At 49.5% G+C, this 10,597-nt stretch overlaps 2 protein-coding genes across 2 annotated transcripts; both read left to right on the top strand.

The window, feature by feature from the left end:
* Positions 1 to 3,709: 3,709 nt before the first annotated feature.
* On the top strand, positions 3,710 to 8,088 carry LOC123132342 (EH domain-containing protein 1). The gene is made up of 16 exons (XM_044552117.1): positions 3,710 to 3,946; positions 4,067 to 4,146; positions 4,228 to 4,296; positions 4,405 to 4,462; positions 4,578 to 4,630; positions 4,729 to 4,771; positions 4,853 to 4,914; positions 5,086 to 5,205; positions 5,341 to 5,443; positions 5,563 to 5,612; positions 6,309 to 6,437; positions 6,512 to 6,763; positions 6,874 to 6,953; positions 7,151 to 7,277; positions 7,359 to 7,502; positions 7,636 to 8,088. Exons 1-16 carry the CDS (start codon positions 3,715 to 3,717, stop codon positions 7,819 to 7,821), a joined length of 1,788 nt encoding a protein of 595 aa, XP_044408052.1. The 5' UTR covers positions 3,710 to 3,714; the 3' UTR covers positions 7,822 to 8,088.
* Positions 8,089 to 8,632: 544 nt separating this feature from the next.
* Positions 8,633 to 9,749, top strand: LOC123132343 (ethylene-responsive transcription factor 3). Its single transcript, XM_044552118.1, has one exon. The coding sequence runs from the start codon at positions 8,890 to 8,892 to the stop codon at positions 9,496 to 9,498; it is 609 nt and encodes a 202-aa protein (XP_044408053.1). The 5' UTR covers positions 8,633 to 8,889; the 3' UTR covers positions 9,499 to 9,749.
* The last annotated feature ends 848 nt before the right edge of the window (positions 9,750 to 10,597 follow it).

Raw genomic sequence — 10,597 nt, 5'->3', positions numbered from 1 at the left:
ACTTGGTTCACCTCGGTAGCACCCACATCATTTGCCTTGAAGAACAGCAGGTTGTCATCAGCGAATAGAAGATGGTTAAGTGGTGGTGCCGTAGCTGCCACCTGCACCCCTCTCAAATTCGATGACTCCCCTCTTGATTTTAAAAGGCACGACAGGCCCTCTGCTGCTATCAAAAACAAATATGGAGATATCGGGTCACCTTGTCGGATCCCTCTTGACGGTTTGAACTCCTCAAGCTTCTTCCCATTAAACATGACTGAGAAGTTTACTGAAGTAACAAGACTCATAAAAAACTCAAACCAATTGCTTGTGAATCCCAGCTTGAGCATTATGGCACGTAGATAGTCCCATTCTACCCTGTCATATGCCTTCATCATGTCCAACTTCAGAGAACAAGACTGGTTTTTCTTTGCCTTATTCCTCTTCATGAAATGCAAGCATTCATAGGTAGTTATTATATTATTAGTGATTAACCTGCCTGGAATAAATGCTGATTGCTCATCAGAAATTATATCTGGAAGGATTTGCTTGAGCATGTTGGAAATAACCTTGGAAGCGATCTTGTACAACACGTTACAGAGGCTAATTAGGCGAAACTGTGATAGTAAGGTGGGGTTTTTTACCTTTGGTATGAGGACTAACACAGTATCATTAATGCATGTTGCCGATTCGGTTCCCTCAACAATCTTTAGCACTACTTTCGTCACATCATCCCCACAGACCTCTCAGTGCCGCTGAAAGAAATGTGCCGGGAACCCATCAGGGCCCGGTGCCTTGATGGGGAACATTTGGAACAGTGCTTGTTTGACCTCCTGTTGAGTATATGGTGCATTAGGGATCTCATTAATAGTTGGAGTGACCTTTGTTGGGACTGTATCAAGTACTCGGTCCATGTTTTGTACCCCTTCCGAAGTGTACAAGTTTTTGTAAAACTCAGTGGTCAACGCTTCCATCTCTGCCCTGTCCTCTTTGACCGTCAGCACGTTGAAGTGATTTTATATGTTTTTTCCGGCGCCGTCGGTTCGCCCTCAAATGGAAAAAATAAGTGTTTTATCCCCATGAGTTAACCAATCAAGACGTGCCCTCTGGCGCCACAACATTTCCTCACGATAGAATAGTTCAATCAATCTATCTACAACCTTTGTTTCCTCATGCGTCAGACCGGATCTTCCTTGGGCAGAGCGCAGCTACTCCAGGCGGGCCTTTAATTGGTTGATCTCTTTTTTAACCGAGCCAAAGTGGGTGCGATCCCAGGCCGACAGGTCCCCTGCAAGATTCCTGAGCTTCTCGTGCAGCGAGACCGCAGTTTCCGTTGGTTGCATGTTCCATTGGTGGCTGAAAGTGGTGAATAAAGAATCCTCCCTCTCCCACATCATTTCATATTTAAAAGGTCTGGGACCCACAGTGCATGCATGCAACTCACGTAACATGAGAAGGATTGGTGAATGATCTGATCCGGCTGCGTTTTAATGGGTTAGGGACGTAGATGATAAGGCCAAGAGCCACTCAGGGTTTACAAGACACCTATCCAGCCTCACCCTTGTATACGTGCCTCCTGCAACCTTTTTTTCGAACGTCCAATCCGTTCCAGTGTATCCAATATCTGTCAGGCCGCATGAGTCAACCACTTCTCTGAACGCTTCAACTTGAGCTTGACTCCGGGTTCTAACTCCGTCATGTTCATGGATATGTAAAACTTCATTAAAGTCACCTATTACCGACCATGGCCTATTCCGTATTTCAGCTATCCCCCGTAGGGTATTCCACGTATGATATCTTTCCGGTACTTGAGCTTCACCATACACAAAGGTCACCCTGACCTGCAAATCCGCCAAACCATCAACAAGAGTATCAATATGGTACTTCAAGTAACCAGTAATTTCAACTTTTATTTCATCATTCCAGAAAATTCCAAGACCACCACTTCGTCCAGAACTACTAACAACAAAACTTTTATTGTAACCTAAAGTGTCCGCTAAGTTTTCAACTCTTGATCCCTCTATTTGTGTTTCTACACTACATAGGATAGAGGGGGCAAATTGCCTCGCTAATTCGCGAAGCTCACGAACTGTTGTGGCTTTGCCAATTCCGCGGCAGTTCCAACTTAGCAGACTCATTGCGCTGGGCGCGACCCCACTGGGAGGCCCGCCAATCACGCATCGGTGGTTTTGTCGAGGGCTAGAGCCTTACTCGCAGCAACCTCACTGGTAGATGTACTAGGCTTGTTCCTCTTCGGTTCCTGCTTGGACGAGGGACTGGCTGGAACAGTTGGTGCAGGGAGCGAGAGCATCGTTTTAGCCAGTACCGCTTGGCTTGGGGAATGTTGATCAACCATAAGAGCAGCCCAGAAGCTACCCTTTTCCTATTCTTATCTTCCTCCTCCATAGCAACATCTTTCTCTGAATCATACTCTGAGCTTTCACGATCCTGGTTGTACATGGGATTATTTTGCATGGTCGAGCGACCTCCACCTCTACCAGTGCGGCCTCTGCCACGGCCTCCCCTAGATCCACTGCCTTCTCCCGGTCCATTGCCCGGTCCCCTGAACCAGCTCGCCTTGAGATCCTTGAACACCAACGCCTTCGCAGGGTGAATCCCGTCACCACATTCCTTAAACAGATGCCCCAAATTGCCGCACACAACACATCAATCAGGCAATCTCTCATAGTTTACCCTGAAGATGACTCGCTCTAGGGAGTCCTTCTTTCTGATCACAAGTGAAACAACGTTTTTGAGGGGCTTCGTGACGTCAATTCTCACCCGGACACGCACGAAGTTACCTTCAAAGTCGTGCAATTTAGGTTCAGTAAATATGAATTCGCCCACTGTCGATGAAAGAGCCTTTACTTTGGGGAAGTATCCGTCTGGTAGGACGTGGATCTGGATCCATATGTCAATTTGTTCAGTTCAATCAATGAAGGCTTCGTGAACCCATCATACGGTGCAAGGACCACCGCCTTTCCCTTAAAATTCCACGGTCCTTCTTCCATCACTCTTTCCCAATCACCCAGACAAGAGAATTGCAATGTATAGAGATTACCCTCAAGCGGCCTGATCTGCACCTCTTGCGCCAGATCCCAGGCCACCCTCGTGTTCTCATAGAACCAATATTGGTTGTAGGATTTGTCGGAGTGTACCGTGGCGATCGCCATCCAGCGGGTCACCTCCGCCGGCAGCTCGCCTTACTCCACCACCACATCCTGCAGTTCATCCTCCTTAAGCCCAAGCTCCGCCATCATTGCTTCGAGATCGGATTTGGCTGTTCCCGAACTTGACGCAGAAGAACCCATGATGCCCTAGCCCGAGGTTGTTTAGATCCGCGGGCGGTATGAACCCTAGCGCCGTCGCCAATCCCCCGTCGACTCCGAGGCCCCAAGACACCAAAGATCACCGGAGGGGGTAGAACGGTAGGGGAGAGAAGTCTCTACGGGAGGCCAGCCGCCATCGCCGAGAGTAGGAAAAACCCTAACGAGAGGGGAGACGTTTCTTGATTGTTTTCATTCAGCCCAGATGAAAAGAAAAAACAACCCACAACTGACCTAACAGGCCTTCTAGTCTAGTCATATGGGCCGAACACCGTTTCATTCCAAACAATAATTCCGAGCACCGGTCCAGCCCTAAAATAAAGGGGAGCGTCCAGCCCCATTAAAGAAACTGAAAAAAATCGCCGGGGCGCGTGCTCGGTAGGGCAGGGTGGGGGGTCCCCGATTTCAAATGCCTCCCCATTCCACGCCCAAAAGGGGGAGAAGAGACGAGCACCCGCACCCCGTGAGGTTTCCGTTTGTCCACTCCTGCTGCCGCTGCTGCTCGCGCCCGCCGCCACCGCCGCCGCCGCCGACTCGAGGAGGGAGGCCGTGGATGGAGATCGCGCGGTCCGCCGCCGCCGTGGGCTGCTCCAAGGAGCACCAGAGGATCTACGCCGACTGGTTCGCCATCGCCGACCCAGGTGCGTGTTCTCGCAACCTTCGCCGTTCCCACCACCAGCGCCCCCAAATCGAAGGATTGGGAGGGGATGGCCGACGCTTTGCTGATTCTCCGGTGGCCGCGTCCCCGGCTGTCCCTGCAGATGGAGACGGGCGCGTCACGGGCGCCGACGCCACCAAGTTCTTCGCCATGTCCGGCCTCTCCCGCGCCGACCTCAAGCAGGTGAGTGAACCGGCCGCCGATACCCCGAGTTTTGCCGCTGGTGGATGGGAGTCTAACTAGTCCGTTGTCGGCCGATTCAAGGTCTGGGCGATTGCTGACTCCAAGCGTCAGGGGTACCTCGGCTTCGGCGAGTTCGCGGCTGCGATGCAGGTTTGCCCACTTTTGCCCTCACCGTTTAGGCGCGTCTGTGCTGCTGGTAGTAGGAGATGTGAGATGTGACTGTGCGGTGTTGACGGTTTCGTCTGTTGCAATCTGCAGCTCGTTTCTCTCGCTCAAGCGGGCAATGAGATCACCCAGGACAGTCTCAAGCGTGAAGGTTGGTGACACCTTGTTATGATGTGGGCTGTGAACTGCGCCTCATCTGTTTTTATTTCCGCTGAGTTCAGCTGTGTGTGATGTTTGAGCTGGATGGCTTGTGGCTGTGTTTGCAGATCTGAGTAGCTTCGATCCTCCTGTGATGAAAGGTCTTGATGAACTGCTTGCTGTAAGTTTACAAAATGTATAGATTACCCTGTGGCATTCAAGTAAATTTACCGCCTCTCACACTAACATGGTATTTTGTAATGGGTATTTCTTTTTTAGAGATCAATGGCTATTGTGAATGTAGTTCGCCCACAAGAAAATGGTAATCAGTCTGCCCCCTTTTCCCACGGTAAATCATGATAATAAAGTCCTCTATGATGCTAATCATTTCTGTTCTGTTCAGGCACCCCTCAGGTGCAAGCACCTTCTACAAACAGCTGGTTCAGTTCCAAATCAGCAAAGAAGGTACTCTACTTATGTGCAATCTTTCCATTTTCAGTAACTTTGTCATTGCAGCACATATTATTTTTCTCTCTTTGTTGTTAACTAAACCACTGTAACTTATTGAATCATCGAAGCTGTCTTTGCCAATTAGAGCATGTATTCACAGCAGTCTCTTTCTTTGGTGCTTTGTAGATTCAAACGCCTCTGACTGCTGTTACTTCTGTAATTGATGGCTTGAAAAGACTCTACATCGAAAAACTGAAGCCTTTAGAAGTTGCATACCGGTTCAATGATTTTGCCTCCCCATTGCTGGTATAGACTTCTGTTTAAACCATTGTTTTCCTATGATTTACAGATCACAATGTTCTCAACCTCATCTTCTTTCATCCTGATTGTGTTATTGAGTCATTACTTTCATGTCATTGCATTTATTCTTCCATATTTCAGACGAACAGTGACTTCGATGCGAAGCCAATGGTTATGCTCTTGGGTCAATATTCTACAGGGAAAACAACATTCATTAAGCACCTGTTGAAATCAAACTTCCCAGGTTTGGGGCTTTATTTAATACAGAAAACCTGAGTTTCATTTTTAGCCACACCATCTACTTTGGTGGTACGTTTCTCTATAACATCAGACTGCAACTTTAATTGGCCTTTCGAAATGCAGGAGCTCATATCGGACCAGAGCCCACTACTGACAGATTTGTGGTTGTGATGGTAAGTGTTGCATGAATATTTATGTACATGCAGCAAGGATAAGAGATTTTTCAGATGATTACTGCTTGAGCATATTTACTCGGAATGCTTGCTTTTCAGTGTTAACTGAATTGTTTATGTTGATTGGAAAACATCAGCTCTTTCTTTTGTAAGAAACAAAGATGGCATACAGATATGGACCAATGACAGTAGAGTCTGTTCTGCCCAGCTTCATCAATTTTGTAGCATGATGTGAGGATTTAATACTCCCTCCGTCCCATAATATAAGAGCGTTTTTTATACTAGTGTAGTGTCAAAAACGTTCTTATATTATGGGACGGAGGAAGTAGTTGCTTTTGTTTCTATGTCAGCAAAAGCATGAATTGATGAGAGCTGTTAATAAACACATAACTTGGTAATAACCCAGGAGTTTGAGAAGTTTTTTATCACGACGGTGTTGTGCTCGTAGTTTGCTGAAATACAATGGGACACAGAAGACAACTGCTGTTTTGTTTATCCCACTTTTCATTAAAAAATTCCTTTAGTGGCTAGAGTTTTAATACACACGTGTAAAATATTTATGCACTTTCTTTTGAGACAGGATTTGTGGCTGACATTTGACATAAAAATCTTATCAATTTGCATTCCCTATTTGCTTATATTGTTAATGTACTCGTATTTATCCCATTGATCTCTCATATTTTCCCCCCACATCAGTCAGGATCTGATGAAAGGACTGTCCCTGGCAATACAATTGCAGTCCAAGCTGATATGCCTTTCAATGGTCTTACAACATTTGGGGGTGCATTCCTATCAAAGTTTGAATGCTCTCAGATGCCACATCCTGTAAGCATTAATTGAGATACTAATACATGTGAAACAATCATTTCAGACACTGATAGCTGCCTTGTTTTTTGAAGCTACTGGATCATATCACCTTTGTCGACACTCCTGGTGTTCTCTCTGGTGAAAAGCAAAGGACCCAACGTAGTTATGATTTCACTGGTGTAACTTCATGGTTTGCTGCAAAGTGCGATGTTATTCTTCTATTGTTTGATCCTCACAAGCTCGATATCAGTGATGAATTCAAGCGTGTCATTTCTTCTTTACGTGGGAATGAAGACAAAATACGTGTGGTGCTGAACAAGGCAGACCAAGTTGACACTCAGCAGGTATATGTTTTTCTTGCAATCTACTTGTAAGTTCCTGCTATTTTTTCCCTAGGTATAACCCGGCACACATGATTATATGAAACCAAAATTTTCCCTTATGTGTGCTGCAGCTTATGAGAGTGTACGGTGCGCTGATGTGGTCTCTTGGGAAAGTTCTAAACACCCCTGAGGTTATGCGTGTCTACATTGGGTAATAGTCCTCTTCTCTATAATGCTTTAAGTCTTTAGTAATATTACTTCTGGAGACTGAAGGTTGTACCAAAATGTATATTCTTGAAGACCAAAATGCAGTGTGAAACTGTGAATCCAGCACCAGGTGTAGGACTGACTGTGTGTTCATATTTTTGCATCGTAACCTGAAACTCACGTCGAAGTTAATATTTGCAGGTCGTTTAATGACAAACCTGTGAATGAATCAGCTGTTGGGCCAATTGGAAAGGAATTGTTTGAGAAAGAGCAAGAGGATCTCCTTGCTGACCTGAAAGACATACCTAAGAAGGCTTGTGATCGCCGGGTAAGTAATGTGTCATGTGTATGCAATTCTTATATGGACTGCAGAATTTCAATTTGACTGGCCCACCATTTCCATGCGTAGGTCAATGAGTTTGTGAAGCGTGCTAGAGCTGCGAAGATCCATGCTTACATAATTGGCCAGCTGAAGAAGGAAATGCCTGCAATGATGGGGAAAGCCAAGGCTCAACAGCGACTCATTGACAACTTACAAGATGAGTTTGCAAAGGTACTTTCATACAAAACAGCGTCCCAAGATGAAACCAAATGAATTTCAGTTACGCCTGCATCTTGATTCATAAATTGCCTCCTTTCTGCACAATGTGCTTGCTCCATTGACGCCTGAGATGTATTGGAAACAGGTCCAGAGGGAGTACCACCTTCCGGCGGGCGACTTCCCTGACTTGGAGCACTTCAAGCAGGTGCTGGCCGGGTACAGCATCGACAAGTTCGAGAAGATGAAGCCCAAGATGGTGCAGGCCGTGGACGACATGCTCGCGCACGACATCCCGGACCTCCTCAAGAACTTCAGCAACCCTTACCAGTGAACTTGCTGCTGACCTCTCGTCAGTCGCAACTTATTCCTCAAGTGTTGTTCGTCTGCCATGACTCATGATGGAAGTAGGCAAGCATGAGAGACCCATCGCATGTGCAAGGTTATGCCTGCCCTTTGTGCGGGAAAAGCGATAAACGTGTAACACAACGTTCAGAGACGCGTTGGCTCTTTCCTTTTGTCTTCAGTGCTGTACTGCCGTAGCCTATGCACCTTTGACAACTGTTCGGAATAGATACTTGGTGGGAGAATTCAAGATGAATGGGCACTATAGTAGGACTTGTGTTTTTTCGGGCAATTTTGGCAGAAACATACATGGATTCAAAATTGCAGAAATGAAGTTTAGAAGGAAGAAACATTTCCTGAAGAATTCCATGTGTGGCAGCAGAGCAGACGCAACCCGCCTGCTTACCATGTGTCGCTGTGTCGGCTCCCAGCAATCTCATCCACGAATCGTGCGCTTAAAATCCCGTCCCGTAGATATATAAATAAAATAAACGGCGCAACCAAGATCGACCGCACGGCACGCACCGGCAGGGCAGGCGGCAGCGTCGGCGAATATGCCCCGCTAGTGGCCGACGGCGCTACTGCCGACCGTGGCCACCACCGCGATTCCGCACCCATCCGTCCATCACAGAAAGGGGCAAAAAAATCCGTCCACCAGACAGACAGACGGTCAGTCTACCAGCGGCCGGGAGAGGGGGTACGCGTCGCGCTGACGCCGGGCGGGAACGCGGTGCGGGGAGGGGGAGGTGACGACCCGACCCCAACCCCAACCTCACCCGACCCGAGGAGGACGGGGACGTGGACGCGGTCGATTGGAATTGGAATGGAATAATAATCATAAACAAACCGACGCGACGCCCGGTCGTGGGCGGGCCCGCCGCGTCAGCCGGCCAGCCCGCTGCCGAGTGCCGACCAAACACACAAACAAGGCGCGCACGGTGGAGTCGCCGAGGGAAGGAGGCCGAGCGAGCGCGAGACGAGAGAGACCACACCAGACGAGGCGAGCGAGACCACACCAGGCTCCGCCGAGGGAGGGGAGGCGAGGCGAGGCGGCGCGATGCGGCGCGCGAGGCCGCCGCCGGGGCCGGGGCTGGAGGGCGAGGAGGTGCGGTACCGCGGGGTGCGGCGGCGCCCGTCGGGCCGGTACGCGGCCGAGATCCGCGACCCGGCCAAGAAGACCCCGATCTGGCTCGGCACCTTCGACTCCGCCGAGGCCGCCGCGCGCGCCTACGACGCCGCCGCCCGGAACCTCCGCGGCGCCGCCGCGCGCACCAACTTCCCCGCCTCCCCCGCCGCGGCGCCGCCGCGCGCGCCGCCCCCCGCCCCCGTCGCCGCGCCGGCGACGATGGCCGCGGCGGCCACGTCCAGCCACAGCAGCACGATCGAGTCCTGGAGCGGCGGGAACGTCCCGCCCACCAGCGTCCTCTTCCGCGCCGCCGCGATCGGCGCCCCGGCCATCGAGGAGGACTGCCGCAGCTACTGCGGCTCCTCCTCGTCCGCGGTGTGCGAGGACGGCGCGTCGGGGGGCGCCGCCGCGGCCGCAGACGAGGCCGCCGCGCCGCCGCGCCCCTCCTCGTCCTCGCTGCCCTTCGATCTGAACCTGCCGGACCCCGCGGCCGCCGCCGACGAGATGGACTGGCGCTGCGACACGCTGCTCCGCCTCTGATCGGCCTCCCGCCTGCTGCTTCGGATGCGTCACCTCCCTCCCCCTTCCCGCTCCCGGACTAACGCGGCGGCGCGGCTGCCTACTGCGAAGTGCTTCTTCTACTATCTCGATAGAATTGGATTTTTGGTCTCCGTTTTACTACCACTCAAGTTCTGAATATCTGATACTCTGCCTTATGTGATAATGTGAATAAGCTCATCATCATCATATCATCATGTAATCCACGGGAAATAGACTGATAATTTTTGCCATCTTTCTGTCTTCTTACTTGTGTATCATCCACGAGTTGCTGCCTCTGCTATTTTGCTATAGTATCGATTAATTAGATGCCTAATGGAAGAAAGCAATAGGAAATTTACATGAACTTGTGTGAACTGGGTCATTTGCTTTCCGAGATTGTTGGCTGCTTGACGATCGAGAGGTTTAGCACCTGAAACAGTGTATGATTTTGCTGTTCTGTATCTGTGCATTATGCAGCATGGCCGGAAAGCTTTTGGCCTGTGGCCTTCCTGCCGACACGATAAGCCATCGATGTGCACCACAAGATTTTCAAGGAGTTTGGATCATAGCGCTACTCTGATGCGTGTATGCTCTTGAGCAAATCATCACACTAGAAGAAGAACCCAAAATCGAGCAGCAGATGCAGGGCTCGGCTCTGGATCTCTGTGTGTGGTTTCCCATTCTGTTGTTGCTCCTGTCTCTCGAGGTCCATATTTATCCATGGTGCTAATCTCTGCTAAGTGTTGAGGTCAGATGTACTCTACTACTGTTCTTTGGGCAAGGATTAGCAGAAGAGCAGGATGTCGTCAAAGTGGTGCCACACGGTAGAAATGGCTCTGATGATCTTCATTTCTGAGTTCCAGACCTGTCGAACATAGGTGGGCGCCCGGTTTGGAGAGAAAAATTAACGGCGATCGTAGCCCTAATTAAGGCGATCTCCCAAGTTCCAGACCTGTCGAACAGAAGTACAACTACAACGTCCCTACTTGTTCGTTCACATTTGTTTTGAGGGTTTGCTTGTTTAGACAAAATAAAAATGTTCAAGCTTAGAAAGTAGAGCTCCTATCCTGTAGTATAAGGCGTGGGATAGCGAGTAAGC

This window comes from Triticum aestivum, chromosome 6A, assembly GCF_018294505.1.
Source record: "Triticum aestivum cultivar Chinese Spring chromosome 6A, IWGSC CS RefSeq v2.1, whole genome shotgun sequence".
NCBI lineage: Eukaryota > Viridiplantae > Streptophyta > Magnoliopsida > Poales > Poaceae > Triticum > Triticum aestivum.
Note: the sequence above shows the minus strand (reverse complement) of the source record. Positions and strands in the feature narration are given on the sequence as shown.

What these genes read in the sequence shown, in the direction of transcription:
- LOC123132342 (XM_044552117.1), top strand. Translation starts at nt 3,715, where the DNA reads ATGCCTCCCCATTCCACGCCCAAAAGGGGGAGAAGAGACGAGCACCCG. An exon ending in GTTGAAATCAAACTTCCCAG is followed by an intron (nt 5,444 to 5,562) that starts GTTTGGGGCTTT and finishes TTCGAAATGCAG; the next exon opens with GAGCTCATATCGGACCAGAG. An exon ending in GCTCTCAGATGCCACATCCT is followed by an intron (nt 6,438 to 6,511) that starts GTAAGCATTAAT and finishes TGTTTTTTGAAG; the next exon opens with CTACTGGATCATATCACCTT.
- LOC123132343 (XM_044552118.1), top strand. Translation starts at nt 8,890, where the DNA reads ATGCGGCGCGCGAGGCCGCCGCCGGGGCCGGGGCTGGAGGGCGAGGAG.